The 23,224-nt window shown below is 44.0% G+C and overlaps 7 protein-coding genes across 7 annotated transcripts; 5 read left to right on the top strand and 2 right to left on the bottom strand.

The window, feature by feature from the left end:
- Positions 1–1,210: 1,210 nt before the first annotated feature.
- On the top strand, positions 1,211–2,195 carry BYT42DRAFT_542018 (uncharacterized protein; the record flags this gene model as incomplete). Its single annotated transcript, XM_051565591.1, has 5 exons — positions 1,211–1,270; positions 1,340–1,521; positions 1,585–1,895; positions 1,975–2,045; positions 2,145–2,195. 5 exons carry the CDS (start codon positions 1,211–1,213, stop codon positions 2,193–2,195), a joined length of 675 nt encoding a protein of 224 aa, XP_051428350.1.
- A 124-nt stretch (positions 2,196–2,319) lies between these two features.
- On the bottom strand, positions 2,320–4,627 carry BYT42DRAFT_609582 (uncharacterized protein; the record flags this gene model as incomplete). The annotated part of the gene is made up of 2 exons (XM_051571280.1): positions 2,320–3,917; positions 3,997–4,627. The coding sequence occupies 2 exons, from the start codon at positions 4,625–4,627 to the stop codon at positions 2,320–2,322; spliced, it is 2,229 nt and encodes a 742-aa protein (XP_051428349.1).
- Positions 4,628–5,126: 499 nt separating this feature from the next.
- Positions 5,127–6,722, top strand: BYT42DRAFT_619986 (uncharacterized protein; the record flags this gene model as incomplete). Its single annotated transcript, XM_051572360.1, has 6 exons — positions 5,127–5,593; positions 5,628–5,819; positions 5,865–5,990; positions 6,218–6,277; positions 6,440–6,499; positions 6,702–6,722. Exons 1-6 carry the CDS (start codon positions 5,441–5,443, stop codon positions 6,720–6,722), a joined length of 612 nt encoding a protein of 203 aa, XP_051428348.1. The 5' UTR covers positions 5,127–5,440.
- A 3,994-nt stretch (positions 6,723–10,716) lies between these two features.
- On the top strand, positions 10,717–11,637 carry BYT42DRAFT_525095 (uncharacterized protein). Its single transcript, XM_051565327.1, has 3 exons — positions 10,717–11,097; positions 11,181–11,285; positions 11,360–11,637. Exons 1-3 carry the CDS (start codon positions 10,798–10,800, stop codon positions 11,477–11,479), a joined length of 525 nt encoding a protein of 174 aa, XP_051428347.1. The 5' UTR covers positions 10,717–10,797; the 3' UTR covers positions 11,480–11,637.
- BYT42DRAFT_552311 (uncharacterized protein) lies at positions 11,638–14,650 on the bottom strand. Its single transcript, XM_051566364.1, has 9 exons — positions 14,516–14,650; positions 13,731–14,458; positions 13,517–13,665; positions 13,139–13,451; positions 13,000–13,079; positions 12,796–12,936; positions 12,562–12,735; positions 12,195–12,484; positions 11,638–12,133 (listed from the first exon to the last, which is right to left on the bottom strand). The coding sequence occupies exons 1-9, from the start codon at positions 14,612–14,614 to the stop codon at positions 11,702–11,704; spliced, it is 2,406 nt and encodes an 801-aa protein (XP_051428346.1). The 5' UTR covers positions 14,615–14,650; the 3' UTR covers positions 11,638–11,701.
- Positions 14,651–15,838: 1,188 nt separating this feature from the next.
- Positions 15,839–21,578, top strand: BYT42DRAFT_552309 (uncharacterized protein). Its single transcript, XM_051566363.1, has 16 exons — positions 15,839–16,166; positions 16,240–16,308; positions 16,436–16,512; positions 16,596–16,667; positions 16,760–17,077; positions 17,140–17,549; positions 17,617–18,485; positions 18,567–18,814; positions 18,884–19,105; positions 19,221–19,716; positions 19,795–19,998; positions 20,064–20,147; positions 20,236–20,296; positions 20,354–20,511; positions 20,592–21,072; positions 21,143–21,578. The coding sequence occupies exons 1-16, from the start codon at positions 15,992–15,994 to the stop codon at positions 21,441–21,443; spliced, it is 4,245 nt and encodes a 1,414-aa protein (XP_051428345.1). The 5' UTR covers positions 15,839–15,991; the 3' UTR covers positions 21,444–21,578.
- Positions 21,579–22,652: 1,074 nt separating this feature from the next.
- BYT42DRAFT_487703 (uncharacterized protein) lies at positions 22,653–23,224 on the top strand (the record flags this gene model as incomplete). Its single annotated transcript, XM_051563825.1, has 3 exons — positions 22,653–22,898; positions 22,965–22,988; positions 23,084–23,224. Coding segments are annotated over 3 exons (411 nt in total), but the record flags the coding sequence as incomplete, so codon positions are not given.

Genomic DNA, 23,224 nt, shown 5'->3' with positions numbered 1-23,224 from the left:
GCAAAAGCTGAGATGTCGTTACGATAAGCTTCTTGTAAATGGAATCCAGTTGACCGTCCTCATTGCGGTGGGCCATACAGAACACTTGCGGACAGGCAGCCATACGGTCGATGTTACAGGGGATTCAAGTTCTCGGTGCCTTTGCTTGGACCTTATGGCGCACGCGTCGGTAGAGCTTGATAACAAATAATCGTGCCATTATGGATGAATGCGATTGTTCTTATGTAGTAGAAAAATGGACGATGATGAGAAGATCAAGTGAACAACCGATTCCAGGGATAACTGGCCAGCGGTCGCGACTCGTAAAAGAGACTTCCAAAAATGTAGGCGCTAGTCCAAAGTGTATCTTCGAAAAGATGTATTCCCAGAATAAGAGATCAAAAGACAAAAGCTTTAGGATATCGATACAGAAATTTGGCTTGTTGAAGCTCGAAAAAGCGCTGTGAGATGTCGGCATCGTCAACGTGCATGCGATCTGATCTGGCCGCTTGGAGATATATGGATACGGCTGCTGGATCTGGCGTGCTTGCGGTGGATGAGCTGGTTTCAGACAAAGTCGACGTCTTTGATACAGCTGATGCGACTTTTGCAGGTTGTTGTCTGTAAAGGCCGTACACCTTTCTGACCTCTTATATGACACATTTGTGTTCAGCCATCCAGTCCTTAGCATACCACTTGCCCAACTTTGAGTGCCTCATGTTGATGAAGCATTCACAGTCAATTTTCTGGCTTCATGTGCTCTTGATAAGCGGCTGGCCTGAAATTTCTTGGTCTTCAAGGGCGTCATCGTCGGCGCCACCTTTGCGGGTTCTCCATTCTCCGTAGTGCTTGCATGTGAAAGAGGTTACATGGTAGTTGGATCGTTTGACCACGAGTGCGATGTTGAACTTTCCTTCATATTTGGCAACAGCGTCGCGAACGTCGGCAGCTAAATGATGTTCACGTAGAGCAAATCACTTGCACAAGATTGTGGAAAGCTTCGCCAGTCTTCAGCGTCAAAGCTCAGAACATATTCATTGTTCTCAGCGTGACGTCATGCTATGACTTTTTGACTGAATTGGAGTCTTCGGATGGATGTGAATGTTGGCTGAAAAAGATGCATTGCAAAATTGAGGAGTTTGCGAGCGGGAATTGGCGACAGTCACTTGGCGTTTGAATTTCTGCAAAAAGTGTTCGATCGGGCCACTACGTTTTCTTGCTGTCCTCAACCATGACCTCACTCGTGAATTCTCTCGCTGTGCCTTCCAGCTACCGCGACCAATTATACCAGGTTCCTTGCCCCATTCATTCTTTATTCGCGCTTTTGCTTCAGTTTGCTTACTAGGATCTCCAAATGTAGGGAACTTCCAATCAATTTGTCGACGATCTCTCCAGCACCACCACCCTCTACGTCGGCAATCTCTCATTTTATACAACGGAAGAACAAATCTACGAATTATTTTCGAAATGCGGCGAAATTAAACGTATCATTATGGGCTTAGATCGTAATCAAAAGACCCCATGTGGGTTCTGCTTTGTCGAGTAAGCTTGCCATATCTTTCTTGCCATCGTGGAAGCGAATTCTTTTTGACATTTTCATGATAGATACTATCATCGAAGTGATGCGCTGGATTGCATGAAATACGCCAATGGTACAAAGCTCGACGATCGTGTCATTCGTTGTGATTTAGATCCAGGTTTCAAAGAGGGACGTCAATACGGTCGCGGACGTAGCGGTGGGCAAGTACGTGACGAGTATCGCATGGAATATGACGCTGGACGTGGCGGTTGGGGCCATCGTATGCGCATGCAACTTGAACAAGACAGAGCAAGAAATATTAAAGAGAACTATGAAGCCATCAAAGAGATTCCCAAAGGTGCTGACGAATATAAGAACCGTGTGGGAACGAGCGCTGGTGAGTTTTAGCAACAACCGCATGTCGGTGAAATGCAACCAATTGCTCATATATAATACTTTGGCGTCGTGATTAATAGGTAATAGAAAGCGGGATCGTGGACAAGAGGACTCTGCAGAGGATATGGACAGAAAGCGTCAAAAGGAACAGGTAGGCTCCTGTATTATCAGCATCATATTGGAAAAAAAAAAAAAAAAAAAAAAAAAAAAAAAAAAAAAAAAAACTAATCAAGCTGTCATCGTGGCATAGAATCCCCGCTTCAGAGAACATGATGAAGATGAAGAAGAAGAAGATAGTTAAACGGCTGTGTTATAATATGATAATCTTACTGCGTAAGCGGCTATTGTCTAACTTTTTTCTTTTTCCCATTTCCTCACTCCGTACATCATATAAAAGTTTTGTACATGTTTTGCATACATTCTATTTATCGTTTGATCTTATGATTAGCTCCCGACTTGGGATGTACAAGACGACGTAATTTCGTTAAGCTTGCATTGCGCACCAACTGAGACCATGTCATTGTATTTTGCTGGGCTGCATAGAATTTCAAGTAGGGTTGTGCTCGCGCGTTGGCTACCACATCCATGTCGTTTACATCGAACTTGATCACCGGAGAGACGTCCACAGGAGCTGGTCTACCGATGACGGAGGCCGGTAACGGCGTTGTTGTTGCAATAACGGGAGGTTGTTTACTCTTCATGTCAGTCAAAGATTCTTGCGCAGTGGATTCTGACATTGATAAATTATTGGGAGTGAACATGTTATCGATGGAGAGACTGGCGTACGGAGTTGTCAGAATAGAATCCATTGATTGTACTTTCCGGACTGACTTCACACTGGGACGCAGACTTTCAACACTGGCTGCAGCTTTAAGACGGGGATAAGCCATGGATATAAGGGTTCGAACGTTGGACAGATTTGGATCGTTCACGTCGTTCGTGGATGTATTGCCTGATATCGATGCATGCAAGTCAATTTCTTTTGAAGAGGTTGGCGCATAGAATGGATGCCTCTCCAGATCCGCAGCCGTGGCCAGCTCAATGACCCAACATTGTTCCGTGGGTGAGCTTACAAGAGCGTGTTCCTTTGCCAACACCGGGTGATGGACGTCATTCGGGTTGATGTTTTTTTGTCGTGGTGACTGACTGGGCTCGGGATTCCATGCTGTTGGTGATAAACTATTAGTTTCCCAGCCGTGACGATGCCCATTGCCAATGTTGGCTACCGAACACAGGTAAAGCAATTGTCTCAAAGCGATAATGTCTCCGTCGATGATGGGTTTTAGGCGACCTATTTGAATATCAATATTCAACCGCTCGTCCGTCGATGCATCGTCGTCACGTCCAAGCCCCAGCCCGGGCATTTCGATGGTCCAGTCCTGCGAAATGTCGTAGCTCGAATTATGCTCAAGACCGTCCGTGCTGACAAGCGACACCGCTCTTACACGGGACGCTGTGTTGCTCCGATCTGCATCTTTCGGTAGGGGTAACCTCGTCAAGATCATGCGATGACTGGGTAATATATGGCTGATCGGCGAAGTATTATCGAGCATCACAGAGGAATCATGTCTACGCAGATAGCAAGGAGTGTCACAGGCCGGTGATAGATAGATCCGGGTACCACATCGAAGGTAATGCGACTGATACGTGGCAGCGTCCAAATTAATGAACGACGGTACCCTTTGTGACGCATCAAATGTAAATCGCCAAAGGTACTGGCTCTGTGTTGGTCGCATAGATTCCAAAGGAAGCGAACCAAATAGAAACTGATCGGTATCAGATGGTGCCTGTTTCGCCTTCTTTTTCGTATTCAGTCGCCAACTGAGATAACCCGTTGTGTGTAAATTGCGGAGCTTAAACGGGTATTGGAGGGGAATACGATGAAATCGCTGATAGATGACTTGCACGATCTGATCTCGCAACTTGGTAGAAAGAAATTCGTGGATAGGTAATATATCGTCTCGTTTGATAATGGTCCATGTGGTGGAAGCATGCTGCAGCAAGGCGTCATCTTTCGGTCCTTCTAGCTAGTGCATGCTATTAGATAAAACCCAAACGTTCTCCTTCCGACCGAGGGGTCGAGGAATTCCAAATAAGCTTACCTTTTAGAGGCTTCTCTTTGTTCATTTCCAGTTTGCCTTTTTGTCGTTGAAATTCGATAAAGGCTTCATCTTTGGCAATCTTTAGCCGATATAAGCGCTCTTTTTCCGAGGTGAGCTGATACGGCACCTTGATGTGGACACGCTGACCCAGGACAATTTTTTGTGGCCAAAAGAAACCAAACTCGTGCCACACTCTGCATAACGCTTTCCATGTCTCTTCCTGATCCGGCAAATTAGCCAAAGCGGATTCAATGGCCGACTGGCACTTCACTGTAGGCCTGAGAATACGGTTGATGGGAAACCAAGCATGCGTATCAAAGTGCAGTAAATGCACCACTTTATGATGTGGATCAGATAATCGAGGATGGAACATCATCTGACACTCGGAAAATGCACGCATAGTGCTATCATTGTTCATGGTCCAAAGTACACCACAGGATACCAGATTGGCGGTCCACGCACTCTGAGTGACAATCCATGCGCAAGATTGATCTTCGATAAGAGGCGTGATTCTCGGGATATCGGTCTGTACAAAGCACGGAAAGTCTGCTAATTCACCGGACGGCCGTATCCCCAATTTCCAATCCTTGAGACGAGACAGTACTTTTTCAGTTAAAGTTGCGGATAACATTGAACTGTACACCAAAAGTAAGAGTAAAAGCAATAAAAAGGAAAAGTAGAAGAATAAGAAAATATGCAATATGGAAATGACGAAAGGAAGAAGGGGAAAAAAAAAAAGGTTTAGGATTAACGATAAACAATAACAACCAAGTATACCATTTGTATTAGGTGTCACAAGGTCTGCTGATCAACGATGGACACTGGACAGTAAAATATGCTGCTGCACCAGCCGCCTTTTTTTTTTTTCTTTTTCGCATGTAATTCAATAACATACAATATATGTCATGCAGCAAGTCTTGATTGAATCAGCCATCCGTAATACTGTAGTAGCCGTGCTGGTGAAAAGACACGCTACCATGTAAGATATGCTGTAAATGTGTTACGGAAAAATTTTCGCTGTACTAAATTTTACGTTGCTGTTGACGCATCTACTTGGCATTGGCTTCCATTTTTGGATTGAGTGTCCAAACATTGATTTTATCTAGTTCTATTTGCTGAACAAATATCCCCTGTATTCTACTTAAGCTTCTCTGTTATTGGTTCTTATTTCATACATAAAGTATAAATTATTGTTGGAAAATTCCATTAATTTCCTCTTTATGAATGCTTGCGACATTATAAGAGTGAAGTCTACGAGGGTCGCTTGTTATTTTGCAAACACAGAGTTATCGATCCAGTTGATTAAGATAGAGCTTCCCAATTGGAGAGATTCTCCAACACGGCGTTCGACAGCAATCCTTTCCCGTACGTCACAATTTTTACTATGCGCGTTCCCTATAACGCCCTTTCTCTTTCTGCTGTCCGTTTCTACATAACGTAAGTCATGTCCGTCCCGCAAGCCATAAACGATATCACTGCTGCTGTTGTTCAGCCCGCCGGCCCTTCGCCGCTGAATCCCCTGCTGTCTTCATGCTCCCGCAAGACGACATTGCTCGCTTCATTAAGGAACAAGAAGAGCGGTAAGTCATTTCCTATCGTAAACATCTGCAGGTAAATAATACGTCTTGTAGCTATACTGTACTTTCGTGCACAAGCCTTACCCTGCTCCTGGCGCTCTCTTTATTCGCGATCATTATACGTGTCATCGTGCTGGTAGCTACCACTCCACCGCGAAGAAGCGCCGCGTCAAGCCTTCCATCCGTTGTGGATGTCAAGCCCGAATCTCTGTCTCCTCCTATGAGGCTGAAAGGGGTTTTGTTGAGGTGACCTATCATTGGAAACGCGTCGGCCACACTCCAGGCAGCTAGGAGTACTTGAGAACGGGCCCCATCTTTGAGCGTCTCTCCAACTGGATTGAGGAGCAAGTGCAAAGCAAGTTCACTTGGGCCAAGATCAATGAGATGCTTCGCTTGGACAGCGACACTCTGACCAAGGTATATTATGGATATCATTACGAGGTAATAATCATATACTCATCATATTTCTTACTAAGGTGTGGAATGGTGAGGCGCTCATCCCGAAAAGTTTCTCCATCGGATACATGCATGTGTACAACGCGATTCAGAGACTACTGAAGAAGAATTCACGTCTTCATGAAGATGTGAATGAGAGCTTGCGTTTGTGGTAATTGAGAATCGAAGAAACTGACCATTTCTGCAAGTACGACGCTGTTGATGGTGGGTGGTCGATGTTGGCCTTCATGAGCACATGGCAGATTGAGGTAAGTTGAAGAGCGCGATGCTTTGTCATAGCTTCATCGGTTACATGTACGTATATACAACGCCATCCAACGAAAGAAGAGATTCCAACTTCATGAAAATATGCATGAATGTTTGGCGTTGAGGGGGATAGAAGGTTAACGAAAAATGGGTATTATATGCAGTTTGACAACGCTGATGATGGATGGTCAATAACTGCTTTGATGAGTCGATGGCAGTTGGAGGTAAGTACATAGATGGGGTCATATCTTTATAGTGGCAAGGTCTTTGGTTTTTTTTTTTTTCCAAAATAAAATAAATCGGTAATTACCAATACAGTTTAGGTCCTTTCGTTTATTGTGTGTATGGATGTCATACATGAGGCCTCCAAGCAGGCATGATTGACAATGACCACGGCGATATCAACACAATCCATTCTCTTTTTAGGGTCCTCCAGCTCTGACCTGATATCCCGTTTGCTAAGTTTCCTTTCTATTAGTTCAATCCCGTTCTTTGCGATTTTCGTGTAGATTATTTTATTTGATTATTAGCTGGATCATTTCTCACCCAAATCCGTGCACACATAACAGAAGTATCTCTTGCTGTTATTTCCATCTTTTTGGGTTTCTTTGTTCTTATCAATTCTTACCACCCTTCTCGACCGTGTTCAAATCGATTTCATATAGCTGTCAAGTATATTTGGTGCTCACTAACTTCTCGCTTCTTTTATCTGCTGCTATAAAATTTTCCATCAGCCGATGATAGAGCATGAGTTGCGGTAGATAGAAACGAGAGTCACGTGAACGAGGCAGAGCTGCTCGATCCTCTGTAAAAAGGTTGTCTTTCTTTCTTTTTTTCCCTCTCTCTTTTTAACATTTTTTCGTCATTTCTCCTTCTTTTTGCACTTATTTGTGTTTGTCCCATATTACCGATCTATTTTACTGCTTTACATAACCTTAACTTCTTTACAAAATTTGTTTTACATATATTGATATATCTCCTATGACCACATGAGCAGACAATATACGCTAGCGTCGATCCGCGACTTTAGATACTTGACAGTCCGAACAATCAAGCTGTCTACGTTCTTGAATAGTGCCTATCGCTCACTGCGGGTAAACTCTTATGACTTTTACATACATCACTTGGAAAATGGAGGCTCAATATCTTATAATCCAGCAACCATTGAGGACGCTTGCAGAAGAATATAGTCTCCTGAGAAGAGACGCTAATAATTTAGCATTACTTCATGCCCTGCGCTGGATAAACGATCCGTCATCTTTTATGAGTCCTCCACTAGACAACAAGCTTTTCTATAAGAAGTGTTTTATGTTGGCAGCCGCACGCTGTCAAGCTGGGGCGCCGGTATGTGAAACTATTCAACATTTGGCTTCCAAATAATTACTGACAATTTTTTTTTAACAAGGCGCCCAATATCAGAGACATCCAATGGGAATTGGACCTATGGCATACCTTTGAGCATTTTTTTCTTCCTGTAACTCGAGGTTCGTTATGCCGCCAGATACATAAAACATCATTGCAGGGGAAGTTAACGTATACTTCCTTTATAGGCTATCAGTTTCCTCAGTGGCGACCAGTCCTTTTGGATCTTGCAGACGATTATGCCTCCAAAGCTCATACAAGTAATAAACAAACCTTAATGGGGTTATATTCGATCTAACCATAACATTCACAGACGCCATCTTACATTTGGGAGGGAATTATCGAAAATACATGCTTCGTGTCTGGGAAGCCTTTTTGCGGTCTTTTGCCAAGCGCAATGAAGTCCAGCTACCGCGAAGTGCAAAAGCGTTAGGTAAAGTTAATGTCCAATTTTTGATTGTATACCATCTTACAATTACAATATAGGGAATAACGCAGTCCTTCATTTGCTTAAGCATGAAGAATTCAATATGGATAACTGGGAAGGTGTCCCAGGCGAAATTGAAAGATTCGCCATTTTTATGGGGAGATGCTCCATGAATTCAACCAGTCGTTTGGCACCACCACCACAGCCGATGCAATTGAAGAAGCTGCTGGTTCAAGGCACACTTCAGGCCTTCTTCGTTTTTCTGCTTGGCTCCTTCAGAGAGCAAATCTTATATGAGGGAAGGAGATGGACACTTCTCCCTTTGGCCTCTCATCAGATTGGTATGCTTCTCCATGTGAACAAACACGATACACACAACATCTTACACAGCATATTTTAGGCTATGTGCCTATCCATGGAACTGGCGTGTACCATTTCCTATATCAAGCACGGATTTCCGGACATAATGTACCGAACATCCTCAAAGTAAGCCAAAAAAAACCCCTAAAGATGCTATGTACTAAACAACATCGCTTATTTCACAGAGAATGAGACGAAGCCAATATTCACGGAGCATTTCATTACTTTGACGGAATTTAAGCGGTTGAATAAGAATGATCAATTCAAAGAAACCTTGTGGGAAGAAATTTTCGCACTGGATAAGCTCTGTCCAAACCGGCTGCGGGCGGCAGACGCGGGAACACGTAAGTAAACCATAGTTCTTTACCCGAGCACACATTTAATGAATCGTATCATTATAGCTTCTGATGAAAAACACACGCAGTTTTACTACAGCGTTGAAACCGACGGGATGATGATATCTGTTAAATTCATTAAACGTTGGGATCGAGGTAGAGTTCGACCAGTGACATAACTGTGACAATTGATATTGATATTGATTTTTTGACATTAGCGCCTTTCCCGCAGACAAAAAAGGAATTTCAGTTGCTGCCACGGGAGCCCAACATGTCATCATGGACTTGCGGCATTTATCATTTGAGCAAAAACCCGACTGGCTTAGACCCAGAAGCACGAGTGGTTGGAATCGACTCAGGTAATAGAGGCAATGCTTTTTTTTTTACCAAGGGATGAAACAGTAACTTATACAACTGCACATAGGTCAGAGGTCAATAATCACGGCTGTGGACAGCGATCAAAATCTGCATGACGTTGATGAAGACAGAGACATATCTTCTCCGTAACCAATGGCCAGTATCAGTAAGTAACTCACTCGTTATGCACATACGATTATTGAGCTTTTCCCTTTGTGTGTGTCTTAGGAGGAGCAGCATGTTTACTTGGTCTCAGCAGATGGAACTGAAAAACCGGAAAGCTGCGAACATCGACGGCATCTACGAAGAACTTGGGAATACTCCCTCAAGTGATGCAACAGTAGCTGGATTTCAGAGCTATCTTCGAACATTATCTCGCGTCCATCGACGGTAAATTAAATGAAAAAGAAAAAATTAACGTCATTTCATACTAATAGTAAGTATAAATAGTCTACATGCATTCAACTGTCATTACAAGCATCGCGAAAAGCGTGCCCTACTAGCGTCACAAAGAAAGATGACTTTGCATAAAATTGCAGACACATTGCTGGGAGATGTTGCTGAATCAAGAATTGTAAGTACTACTTTGCTATTGTGTAAACAAAAAAAGAATACTAACCTTTGAGTTTGATAGCCTCAACAATGGGTGTACAAGGATTCCAGAAGACAACGTCGTCAAAGACGAAGAGCGGCCCGCTGGACCGGTGATTTTCGCGTTTGGTGATGCAGACTTACGACCCATGAAAGGCAATGCTCCCGTCCCAGTAAAGGTATAACATTATCAATTGCTCAACTTGAACAAAGTTTTAATCAGAACATTAGGGGCTCCGTCAAGTCTTGGGACAGAAAGCTCTCGTGATTTGCGTCGATGAATATCTGACTAGCAAAGTTTGCAGTCGATGTGATTCCACGACAGTGGATGTGCGAGATGAACAGCTTCGCGTCTGTGATCACAAGTAAGTTCACGTCACGTATCAATGCTTACGCATGAATTGACCAACAATATATTAGGAAAAAGAAGAAGAGACTGAGAGGTGTAGATAGAAGGCCGAGACAACGTTGCTTGGACAACGAAGGCAATATACTCGGCTACAGTTCGGAATGTCCTGCAAGAAGACCTGCAGGTAAGCTTACTAACCAAAGTTCTTTGACTCTTTGAAACCATATCAATACAACTTGGTGTAGGTCGCGGATGGAAAAGCATCGTTTACCCGGCTCGACTGTGTCCCCAGTGTGTGTCAGAAAACGATATTTCAAATCCGCTGGTAAACCTATCTTCATTTGTAATCTTTCTGAAACGTCGATATTCAGTTTGTTTGTCAGATCTGGAATCGCGATATCAATGCTGGTATCAATATTCGACGCATCTTACAGCGGTACATCCAGTCAGGGTATCGACTCGATTCTCGACCGGTCGCCTTGCAACGACCTCAGCGCGCATTTACTGCGCTCGGCGTTGAAAGCCCCGCCAACTAGCCTCTTGTTAGGTCCGCGCGCTCGTAAGTCATAAAATCATTTTTTAAAATAGTCACACTAATTCTGATGACGTCCACCGAAAATTAAGGGCGCGCCCCTGTGTGGACTAAAACTGAACTGACCACCATACCCGGAGCAACGGTGAAAAAAAAAAAAAAAAAAAAATTGCCCCACCAAGCACGACAGGTTTTACATAACAGTTGTCATGATTCCTACTACTGTACGTGCTGCTGCTAAGCAACTCGACTGGTCCAAGTTGGCCGGAAGTCTTCCCAAAGAAAGCGCGGCTTCCTTGTTGGCATTCCGCAAGCGCAACGATGAAGTGAAGCGTCTCTTGCACGAACTCAAAGAACAATCCACCACCGTCGATTTTGCTCACTACCGCAAGGTCTTGAAAAATCAAGACATCGTCGCTCAATCCGAAAAAGCTTTGTCTGGATTCAAGCCTGTCACCTACGACTTGGATGCTCAATTGAAGGCCATTGACAAATTTGAAGCCAAGGCTGTATGTTAACTTGTGTTTATAATTGTCATATCTCTTGTCACTCACCTTTTTATTTTTTATTTTTTACGCGTTCGTTTCTCTAGGTCGAGAAGGCTAAGCAGAAGGTTCAACAGATTGACACTGAATTGAAGGATCTTCATGCTACCCTTGATAATATTCAAGGCTCTCGTCCCATTGAACAGTTAAAGGTAAAATAAGGCATCCAAGACACCGTAACTAGGTCCGGTTACTGATGCACGTTGCTCCCCTTTTTTCTTTTTAGGTCGACGATATCTTGAACGCCAAACCCGAGATTGTCAAGGAGATCGAGGGTATGCTCCAAAAGGGCAAGTTCACTATCCCCGGTTACAAGGAGAAGTTTGGCGACATCTCTTACTTCTAAACCTAAAGCGTTGTCATCCAGTATATTTTGGGCCGAAACTCGCGCTAATATTCAGCGAGGACCAACGTTCATCATATATATACCGAAAGGATATTGTTGTATGCCAATGATAGAAAATGTATATCAAGAAACAAGCACATATAAAAGAAATCAAAAACATCCTTGCATTCACAACATCTATTTAAGTATACATGTATTGAGCTAAATCGTATCAAAGACGTATCATTTTCGCTCTTTTTGCTCTTCATATTTATGGGTAGAGAGAGCTGCCACGCGACGTTTCAAATCTAAAAACCATCCTACAGCCTCCACACGTCTCATATCTGAAATGCCAGTCCCGCTAACCACTTCAAATATGATTTTTAACGTTGCTTCTCGTGCATTGGGTGTCTCCTGCTTCAACACTTGGTATTCGATTTCCTGCAACAGCTTGCCGAGAAAAGGACCCAACGACATGGGTTTCAATAGATCAATGAGGACCACTGTATACTGAGATTGAAGCACCGTGTCTTGCTCGCTCTCAAGCGTCCGCAACTTCTCGAGTACCCTTGCCACGGTCAACCACGCTAACGCGTCGTCCATAGCACATAGCGATTGGATCATGGTGGTGTAGGCGAAACGCAGCTGATGATGCGTCATAGGTTCCGGGAAGCTCTAAAGATTCCCAATTCAACTTTAGCATTGAGTTTTATCCAAAACGTAAGCGATAAATTACCTCAATCAAGATGTTAGCATAGACGCCTGCCACTTCGCGAGATACTGGCTTTTCGGCGGCAAAGATGCTCAGCATAGCTGCATGCGCGCTTTCGTATAACTCCTTGTTCTTGATCTTTCGCCATTTCAAGACAGGGTAAATCACAGGAAGGATATCGTTTTCCAGAATGGTATCATCAATGTCTTTCATCACTTGCTCAATAAGATTAGTGAAAAAGGTTAATCGAGCAGTATGTCCCGGTGAAAGAATATCGGTAGGATGGGTTGGATCATTGATGAACTGCTGAGGAGCTACAGTATCATAGGGTTAATCCATCGATCAGCTACTCATTGTTATTCGAGTTTTTTTTTTCTTTTTCTTTTCTTACCATATTCACGAAAAGCGAGCGAAATAAATCGATTGAGTTGACAAAGATGATCTTCATGAGTGAGATACGCCACCGCATTGGTTAAGGTATCTTGGTAGGCTTGGAAACCGGTTCCTGATCCTAGTTTATCCGTAACGAACTGTAGATTGGCATAGATAGACAGTATGTCCTGAGCTGCTAAACAGTTAGCCAAGTGCCAAAACTTCAGTGACATTTGCATATCGACCGTCATACCAGAGTATTGTACCGCCAGCAGTCCTTCGCCATTGGATACATCGACAGCAACAGTCTTTACAATAGCCGTAAACGCAAATAGCATCGCTTTCAATATCGACAATATCGCTGTATCCAGATTCTTCAAAGTTTGTTTCTCGGCTAAATACACCAATTCAATGTTAGATCCACAATTGTTGTTTTCCACACTGGCGCAGATCTAACCTTCGTTCATGAGAGACTCCGGATGCTCCAGAATGAATCGATCCCAACTAATCAAGACATTATAAGAGAACGCCACCAACCTGTAAAACTGTGATTAGACATTACCATTGTTTGGATCATATCCCGCGTCAAATCTTACCGATCAAGAACCTCCTGTACATGAGGCGCGTTGTCTTCACTGTTGGATTCAAGCATGGCTCGGACAATGTTTCCTATTGCACGGGAGACGCGACCAATATCCTTGAACAAGGCGTTGTCAACAAGATCATTCAAATGCTGAACTGTTTCTTTGGTGTTTTTCAGATTGTATAGAAACTGGCCGTTGTTCCATGTACGATGGTTGGTCAACAGGGCAGAAACGCATACATGTAACAAGGATGGTAAATGAAGTTCTCTCAATGCTTTGGAAGGTATGTTTGGAATACATTGACCAACAAAAATCAAGATAATATCTATGATCGATCATCATCCATGAGTCATCGATCGATGACTTTTTGTTTGCAGCCAATCCTCTCACCTTGATACTTGTCAAACTGATGAACTTGCTCGGGCTTTAAAATATCCGTGACCAATGCATCCAGATGGCGGACATATAGAGTTTCCGCTTCGTTGCGCAGCGCCTTCACCTTTTTCGTTTTCGGTCCTTGCGTGAATTGAAGCATGCGACTAACAACATACAGCACAATTATTATTATTACCATCAGCAGCGATACACAGTCAAGAATAATTACAGGATGCCGGCAAGAATAGCCATGCGTGTCATTCGGATGGGTAAAGAAGCGAGTGGATCGCTCTGCAAAATGGTATCGGCCAGTCGCACCAGCGTTTGTAAATCAGCCTCTGCACGTGTCTGCGGTTTCTGCTGCGAGCGAACATCCACTGTATGCTCCATGACCGTCATAAGCGATCGGATGCCGGCTTCCCGTCCAGATACCATTTTCACTTCCGCTTCCAATAAACGTTGACAGTGATCCATTTCCAATTCGTTAAGCATGGTTGTTTGGGCCAAGCAATGCGCCACACCAGCATCAAAAGTCTCTCCCATAGCCTCGCATATATCGGGTTGCTCAGCATATCGATCGATGATATCGGTCATGGCCTCGATTAGCTTTGCCTCTGGAAAGCCTGGGGGACAGCGACCAACGAGAGCCACCAATCCTATCCAAGCATCTTTACGAATGGCCAATGCAGTCGGCGGAAGATCGGACAAGAGTAATTCTCGCATCAAGCCAAGAACATTGGATAGCTGAGGGTCTGCGTTCTGAATATCGGTGGGCGAACCGGAAAGTCGACGAGTCCATACGGCCCACAAGGTGTAGATGGAAGCGAGGGCGGGGTATTGCTGTTGCTTGCGGAATCGATCGTTGAGTACAACAAGCACCTGAATCAAAGAGGAAGTGAACCAGGAAAGAGGCAAATGGCTGCTGTACTTTGCAAGCTGCGACAAGTGATTGGTAATCTATAACAGAGTTCAGAGGCATTGTACTGCACTTTGGAGATGTTGGACTGTGCTTACGGCATTATCTGGGAGCGACGAATATTTTAATAAAGACGAATAGCTCTCTGAGAGCGCTTTAGCTAGCGACTTCAAGTCGGGCTCCTTTTCAGCAGACATGGCACTTTGGCACAATAGGATATAAAAATAAAGAGGGTGGGGTCGTCGCTCGCTTACCTCGGAAACTGATGGTGATTCGGGGCAGATGGCCAATCAGAATTCAGAATGACAAACAGCGCAATTCCCAAAAACGTAAAAATCATAGACACCTTTTTTTCTGGCCCACACGCACCCTTCAGCAAGAAGCGACACCGCCACAATTTTCCCATTTTGCTAATGATCTATTTCAGAAGCTCAATTGGTCAAGAACTATGCTTTCTCTCTACTGTCCTTGCATCTTCTGTTTTATGTGTGGTGCCCAACTGGGGAAGTTATTTCATGCCGAAATTAAACTGGTACTGAATGCGTGAGCAAGCTTACTGCGCATTCCATATATTCTATCTATACGCGTAAAAAAAAAGGATCCTTTCAGCGCTTTTTTACGCGATTCAAAGATTTCAACACAGATCTTTTTGCATATCTACAAATCCTTGTGCCCATCCACCATTGATACTTGGATCTTTTAAGAACGCATTCAAAACTCATGAAAGGAGCTTTGCGCATTCTGATGATCAAGCACGCAACCTGCACAATCCGATATCTCTTAAATTCATCACGAATTTGCGGCATGAATCGCTATGAAAAAGTATAAAACAGTTATTTTGCTGAAAAGTGACTTTGAGACTTCATCACAGCTTCGTTAGAAACGAGTTGGCAAGGCCTTTCCTCAATCCGAGGTATCCAAGGTTCATTTCCGTGCTGGGAATGCACAGCTAAAAACCTAGTCTTGCTGTTGTCTTGACGATACTTTTTACTCAGCTTGCGCTCTTACTGCCCTTTTTGGTCCCAATGTCTCAAGTTTGGTCTCCAATGACTGAGAAGTATAAAAAAGTGTAACTTTATACGACATAAATAGAAATACCGCAAATGTTTATTGTTGTAACCTAGATGAATGCGATCTGTAAAGGTGCTTAGCGAATTGTTCCGCAACAGCATGTTAAAATGAGACAACGTTGCAACGGAGTTGATGGCTCATTACGGTCGGTATTTGAATCACATACATGCACGCACTGTAATATAACAACAGCAAATAGACGGGCGATCGCATAATATGCTTTCCCATCAACAAATTTCTTCCTACCTGCTTCAAACTACACGTTCTTGACATCTGTGAAGTTTTATTAAGATCCCGGTTTCCATCTGTTCATACGACATTCGTCTGAAATTGAAAAACGCGGAAATGCTCATCAACCGTCGGTAAAACTCAGCCCAACAGAATGCGGGAAAAAAAAAGAATTCGAGGGCGCAATTTTTCGCCCCCTTGGAGAGCCCGAACGTGGAGCGACCCAAAAGAGCTTCTTTCTGTTTTCCCCATTTGTTTAGACGCAAGGTGCCGATATGCAACTGGCGAATACTTCGTCCCATTCCACTCTCATCACATTGCATGATGCCGTCAAGGATTCTCCGGTATTCAGAGCCAGCGTCTATCATTTTGATGAGCAGCTGGAACTGTTGGAGAAATGGCTGGATTCTGTCTCCAAACAGGTCAAGCTTTACTGCGACAAATTGAATAGTAAGTCACCTTAATCTCGCTTTGCTTTTATTTCAACCAAGATGCTCAACGTTCACATCTGATCTTTCCACAGAATTCAACCTCGAGACCAACGCACTTTGTAAAAAGGCTATTCCTCACGGTCTCGACGAAGCTTTGATAGGTAAGCTCGCGCAAACTCCTGCAAAGGCGCCAAGTTTCTTTTTTTTTTTTAAAAAAAAAAAAGATAAAAAGAGCCTCCTTGACAATGAAGCTTAATTGTAATTGGATTTGTTTTTTCTTCTCCTTAGATCCAAATTTTACGGGCGCTGTAATCAAAAGCTTCTCGGACGCCCTTCAAACAAGCTTAGCCTTCAAAACCAAGTTGGTGAGTATTGCGTCGCACAAACTGATGAAATCTCGGAATCCAAACCGTTGACATCCAATGTCACATCCTTTTCTAAACTCTAGGTGACCGATTTGGAAGACAACTTTATTCAACCACTGCATCAATTTGTGAAGACTCACCTCAAAGAAATCAAAGTAAGCGAATAGATCCATGCCAAAATTCTTTGATGTAGTTGCATAACTGTCACAAGGGCGAACAAATGTTTCTAAATCCACCCATTTCTTAGGATTTCCGCAAGCAACATGATAAAGCGTTGGAACGTTACGAAACCCAGCTTTCGAGATACGCGAGCCAAAGCAAGGCAAAAGAGGTATCGGCTGTTCGTGAAGAAGCATTCCGTTTACATGAAGCTCGTAAAGCCTATATACGGTTATCAGGTCAATACGTTGTTCGTATTCTTCACTTTCGCTCTTTGCTCGAGCATGTGCTCGTCGAACGCTTCTCCTTTGCGACCATGGCCCATTTAAAAGATTTCGACGGAGGTATGGAAGTGTGGCAGTCACTGACGAGCAGCTTAGCGTCGTGGAAGCAATGGCTTATTGATGTAAGCGACGAAAGGGTGATAACGCTGTAAAGATGTTTTTCTAACAGTTTTTTTGTTTGTAGGATAAGGGCACCTGCAATTATCAGTTGCATGCACTTCAGATGGCGCGGAAAAAGTTGGAGGATGAATACATTAGCCAAACGCAACCTCCGCGAGATTTGGAAAAATATACCCCGATCCACGGACCGAATGCTGCTCTGAACAGCCGTCATTCCCTGGATTTTTCAACCGTGCTCACGGACCAAACAAATCACAAATGGGGTTACTTGCTCACTCGGGGTTCACGTAATTACTGGAATCGAAAATGGTTTTTCCTGTATGATGGCTATTTTGGTTACTGCAACATCAATAACTCGGCCAAGGTGAAGGGCGCCATTACGGCGGGGTTGCGCGTGTCCGTTCTTTTATGCGAAATTAAACCGATGCAGGACATTGATCGCCGTTTTTGCTTTGAGGTTTTGTGTGCCCAACAGTAAGTAATCCAACCCGTCCGCTGTCAAGTGACCTTCGCTGATACTTATTAATCACATTCTGGGTAGAGCTCCGATCGCATTGCAGGCCGAAACGGAAGAGGAAATGAGGGATTGGTTGGCCAGTTTTGAAAAAGCAAAGCGTTTAATGCTGCAAAATGAAGAGCTGGATCTACACACGCTCGGACAGACCGCTGATCCTGGATCCTTGTCCGCCGCATCGGATCCTTCCACACCAAGGCCCTCCATGCATCAAATCTCGGAAACCAAGTCCGGTACTAAGCTTTCATTGAATAACTCTTCGACGACCATGCCCATTTCTGCTATGAGCAGTACTTCCACATTGGCCGTCTCCAAATCCAGCGGGACCTCGACTAGTGCCACGCGACCTTCTATCGTGATGTTATCCACGTCTCCTGAGCATCAAAATACCGCATCTTTGGACTCCGCTGCTTCTTTGACACCCTTGTTGGCTTGGGAAGCGGCTCGTGCAGCACCAACCACGTCCAGCGGTCCGTCCTCCGTTCCTTCCTCCCCGGCCTTTCCCTCGCAATCGGTATCCTTTGCCGCCGAAAATCCGTCCAACGGCAATTCCGCTGCAACCAATCAGCCATTCTCGTCCCAACCTCCGTCATCCTCGCAGCAGCCGCCCTCGTCACAAACCTCGTCTTGGGGTATACCATGGACCTTGGTACCTAGCATGTTCCACAACAACAATGAAGATACAAACCTTGATAATCCACTTTCTCCTACTGGTACTGGCGCTTCCAATAACTTTGCTGACGTGGACGGATGTCAAATCATTTGGCCTACACAACATGACGATTCGAATACACCCAAAGTCGACTTGACAGGTTATGACCCATCGTTGGAAGTTCGAAACCGGGAGCTTCGTCATCTCTTTGGAGGAGTAGCAACCCATGAGGTGGTGCTGGACAGTAAGTTATCGCGACTCCAAAAATATTTTGTGTATTGTATTCTTTTGCATTAATTGTCTCCCATCACTTGCGTCAATCTAGCCTTTTTAAGCACATTGAAAAAGAAACCTCAGATGAATGCCACCGAGACTAAATTGCCGGAACCACCGTCATCACCTGTCGCTGCGGGGACGGGTTTGGATACATTGGAACAGGAATTCAGTTTAAAGCTGCAGGAACCTGTTACACCTCCATTATCGGAATTCGGATATTCGTACACCGGCCGTGCATTTATTACGCAGGAAGCTTTCTGGTTCTATAGCTGCATCATGATGACCTGTGTCAACACCGTAAGTAGCGTCAGTGAAAGAAAGATACGTTCTCTTTAATGATCTCACGGCGTGGTCAATGTTTTATAGGTTGCTATTCGCTTGAAAGATATCAGCAGCGTCCGTCTGATTCGCGATCCCTCTATTGTCAATACCGGCAACAAGAATCATGTTGTTCTGGCCATTGACCTTGTAAATCATCCCGGCTCGGGCGAAGCGCGCGATCCGGTTATTTTATCGACGCTGATGGATGACATTGATGTCGTTGCCGAGAAACTTCGGTTCGCAGTTGACAATGCCAAGAATTCCAAAGTAAGTTTTTTTGTGTGTGTAACCCATCTCACACATTGGCATTCCAAAGACACGGGAAGAAAAATCGGCTTACACACGTTTTTCTCCAATCTCTCTTCTGCCCGGAATACTCTAGCCTGTGCCTTTGCAAACGATGTATGATATTCTGCATCATTTGTCGGCCGCCAAAAGCAAATCAAAGAATCAGCCTCAAGTGACTACCATTATCAAATCTGAACCGAGCAAAGTGCGATCGTCTCCTGACCTGTTCAGACATAACCATGCTTCAGCCGATCTACATTCAGCTGATTCAGCAAAGCCACCGATCCCCAGTAAATCCACCGAGAAGAAGAAACGCGCGCACCGCAAGAGTTCAGGATCATCAAAGCCAGTCATTCAACCAAAATCGGCACTTGCAGCCGCCATGATGGCTGCCACAGTCACTGGAAGTAGTGGATTCTTTGACGCCAATAAAGTGGCACGGTTGGAAGAAGGACATCGCCAAGCGCAAAAGCAAGGAAAATCTAAGCATCATGATCCGGAATCAGAAAGCAAATCAACCGAAGATGATCGTGCTAAAACTGCTTCTCCACCTTCCGAAAAGAGCGTGGAGGGATCCAGTGGCAAAGATGGTAACGCAATGGCACAATATATAAAATAATGCTGCGGTAGAAACAAAGGGATTGATGAGATTCGGTGCATATTTTTAGACGATGAATTGCCTTCGCATATTCAAGCACCTTCAGGGCCTTGTTCATGCGAATGTGAAGATCACCTGGAGAAGCGCGAGGCGGAAGTGGAACTACCAATATCAGCCAAGGCACTGTACGAGCTGTTGTTCTCGGAGGAACAAGCAGGTGCTTCCGTGAATGGAGGCATCTGGGAACGTAAATCCATTGACAGCGGTTGTAAAGGTTAGAAATTTGTGCACTTGTTCGTCCGCGAAAGTACACGTATGAACTTGTGTTCTTTTGCTTAGATATCCGTGTGACCGAATGGAGTAACGCTGGAGGTCAAGAACAACGTTCGTTGAAATATATCATGCCTGTGAATAACCCAATGGGTAAGTATTCTTATCATCAAAAGGGCCAAAAAAAAAAAAAAAAAAACGATGTGCCTGATCCATCATTTTGCTCTTATCTTTACCACAGTCAAGGTCAAGGAAACCGAAGTGAATGAAACCCAGGTGCTGTTGCGAAAAGACGATTACATGTAAGTTGATCGATTGAGCGTGGATCTCGAATAAGAATACCTAATATCTCCGTTTAGTCGCTACGTTGTTCAGATTTCTACCAAAGCGGATGCTTTGCCTTATGCTGATGCTTTCATTCCTTCCATTCGTTACTGTATCACTTGGGTCAGCAAATCGCAATGCAAATTAACGTGTCACATGGGTGTCAAATTTATCAAGAGTTTGATGGTCAAAGGTATATTATAAATTCAGAGGGGTATCAAGGTCACATTATGAGCAGCTTTTGTTCTTATTTTTTTTTTTCGTTGTTCTCAGGTCTTGTCAGTAAAGCGGCTCTCAAAGGCATGAGCGAAAGCATTGCGAAATTCGTGCCTCTCATTGAAGAGGCGGCTAATAACATCAACGCAAAGAAGCACGGTGGGTCAAGTCAGCAACAAAAGGGCTTGTCCCATGGTGCCTCTCTCAAACGCAGCGCCCACGTCAGTATGAAGCGCAAGAATACCTCTACATCGGACGTTGCCCAACCGACAAGCGACAATGGCTGGCTAGGAATGCTAAAAGATGGCGTGGATCTGATTCAGAATCTAATCACCAGTCTGCCTCTGTACGTGAATATCGGTCTTGCTGTGCTGTTCTTCCTGTATATGATCAGTGTTTGGATGCGTGCTGGCACGTCCATTGATCATCTTGCATCGGTACCTTCGAATCAAATCGTCTGGCGCGCTGTGTATCTTCGTGACATTGAAGACGGTTTGCTAAAGAGCAAAGTTCAACCTGCTTATGCTGGAACCAAGAGGTAAGAAATAGTCAATGAGCAACCACATTTTCGTAAAATCATTAACCATGATGCCAATCGCTGCTCTTAGCTTCCAGCAGTTTCTGGAGATGAAGGCGTCCACGAATGAAACTCACATACGCCGTTGGCACAGCTCTCAGTATCATCAGTTGGCGGTGGAATTGATGTTCAGCAGAGAACGGGTGGCCATGCTGCGTCACGACACACTGGTGATTTTCCAACTGCTTAATGAAGTGGACGCTCATCTTTTAGAGAACGAATACATGAACTGGTTGCTCGATTCGCGGCTGGAATGCCATGATGCCATTACTGCTGAGAATGTTGACCGTTGCGAAGAAACATACCACCAACTAAAATCTCTTTCCCGTTAGAAGATAAAACCGCATACCTTCCATGTTAGAAGGAAGGAGGTACCCTTTTTCTGTAATTGTTTGTTATCTTTTTATATTTTTGAATACGATTTCATAAAAGAGGCAACAATTAGAATAAGCGAAATTTGTGCATGCACTTTTTTGTGTTCTTATCTAGCATTGACCATTCGGTATCTATTATGAAAGGTGCAGCAATGTTTGTGGAGCGTAAAGCAAAACGCGTGTGTCACGTGATGCTTTGAAGAACGATGGCAGCGAACAACGCAAAACTTGGGACCGTTGCCCCGAATGGGTCGAAAAAAAAAGAGCAGTTGAAACTAAGATCGTCCTCATCATCGCTTTACTACTTTCCTTTGGAATTATTACAAATAGACTTTTTAGCGGGAGTCTTTTTTATCCGAACGACCTCGCAGCTTATTTCGGACCTTTCAGCTGTGCCTGCCATTGGAAAACTTGGAATACACGTATTCATCGCGGTTCTCTTGTTGACGTTTCCAGCGGTCCACCCTTTTAATCCGGCATGGACTTCAGTTTACTGTCGCAATATGACGATATATTATGCGATCTATTCTTGGACAACTTCTTCCTATGGTTCCCCACCATCAAGATGAATGATAACGTAAAACTGCTGTCCATTTCTAAAGAGCACATTTTACGCGTTCTGCAACGACACATCGTTCCCGCCGGACATGTCATGCAAGCTGTCAAGGAACTTGCACAGTGAGTAATTCATATTTTCCATCTTTATTTTTTTCTTTGTTCATTAGCACTGTTTCGGAGAAAGGGGCAATACAACGAACACACCGCATATTTCGAGCAGCAACCCATTCGACACAATATATCATGGATGCTATGCGGCAATGAGTGTTGACTTATCTCAATGTGACACGATCAGAAAAGATGCATTCAACAGATCGTTTCCTCTTGTTCTGAGCGCGTCATGTATACAGATTGACGACTGGCGTACGACCGATGAGCAGCTGCGTCTTTTTTGTTCCCGAATAGCAAACAGCAGTCAATAACCAAGCGATTCCGTGAATTTGTAGACATCAAGATATCAAGGATTTTCTGATGAACAAGACAGAACAGCAGCAGCACGAATTCCTGCAGCATATGAAACGCTACCTCAACATGTAATACTGCTATGTGAACAAATCTCCGATCGTTCGTGATTCTGATCACCTCTTCCATCGCCATAGGTTCGTCAGTTCTGCAGGCTATGAAATTGCCGACACGTCTCGCTATAGTGATGATGGGTTATCTGTGCAAGGTTGCATCATCTCTACGAAACACTGGGAAATTGGCGATGAAATAAGAATGTGCACCGGTCGAATCGCCTGTCTCGAAGAGCAAGATGATCTGTATCTAAAGAGCAGAAATAGAGATTTTTCCGTCATGTATTCACAACGAAAAAAACGCAATTGTCTATTTCTCGGCCCAGCTCGATTCATGAATGTAAGTGATTTGTCAATAACCGGATCTATTTTTCTGCTTTACTTACCGTCGCAAGTTTTTTCACAGCACGATTGTAACGCTAATTGTCAGGTATACAAAGACGGCGGACATGCGGGGTATCCACGAAACACGGGGCACCGAGAAAAAAAGGGGGCAACACACTAAAGACACGAGTGTTTCATTAGTTTATACCACTGGGGATGCACGCAATTACCTTCAAGGTTGTCCGAGAAATCGAGTGCGGAGACGAGGTGACGGTGTTCTATGGCGAGCATTATTTTGGCATCAATAACTGCGAATGCCGTTGTTTAACATGCGAAAAGTAA

The sequence above is a fragment of the Radiomyces spectabilis genome, assembly GCF_025331425.1.
Source record: "Radiomyces spectabilis strain NRRL 2753 chromosome Unknown BYT42scaffold_1, whole genome shotgun sequence".
Classification (NCBI taxonomy): Eukaryota; Fungi; Mucoromycota; class Mucoromycetes; order Mucorales; family Radiomycetaceae; genus Radiomyces; species Radiomyces spectabilis.
This window is presented reverse-complemented; position numbering and strand designations above follow the sequence as displayed.

Bases quoted from the DNA above. Each gene is read 5' to 3' on its own strand.
- BYT42DRAFT_525095 (XM_051565327.1), top strand. From the start codon at position 10,798: ATGATTCCTACTACTGTACGTGCTGCTGCTAAGCAACTCGACTGGTCC. The intron at 11,098-11,180 runs GTATGTTAACTT...TCGTTTCTCTAG, and splicing joins ACAAATTTGAAGCCAAGGCT to GTCGAGAAGGCTAAGCAGAA. The intron at 11,286-11,359 runs GTAAAATAAGGC...TTTTCTTTTTAG, and splicing joins GTCCCATTGAACAGTTAAAG to GTCGACGATATCTTGAACGC.
- BYT42DRAFT_552311 (XM_051566364.1), bottom strand. From the start codon at position 14,614: ATGTCTGCTGAAAAGGAGCCCGACTTGAAGTCGCTAGCTAAAGCGCTC. The intron at 13,452-13,516 runs GTGAGAGGATTG...GATCGATCATAG, and splicing joins TCAGTTTGACAAGTATCAAG to ATATTATCTTGATTTTTGTT. The intron at 12,485-12,561 runs GTAAGAAAAGAA...ATGATACTGTAG, and splicing joins GCTCGCTTTTCGTGAATATG to CTCCTCAGCAGTTCATCAAT.
- BYT42DRAFT_552309 (XM_051566363.1), top strand. From the start codon at position 15,992: ATGCAACTGGCGAATACTTCGTCCCATTCCACTCTCATCACATTGCAT. The intron at 18,486-18,566 runs GTAAGTTATCGC...GCGTCAATCTAG, and splicing joins CCATGAGGTGGTGCTGGACA to CCTTTTTAAGCACATTGAAA. The intron at 19,999-20,063 runs GTTAGAAATTTG...TCTTTTGCTTAG, and splicing joins CATTGACAGCGGTTGTAAAG to ATATCCGTGTGACCGAATGG.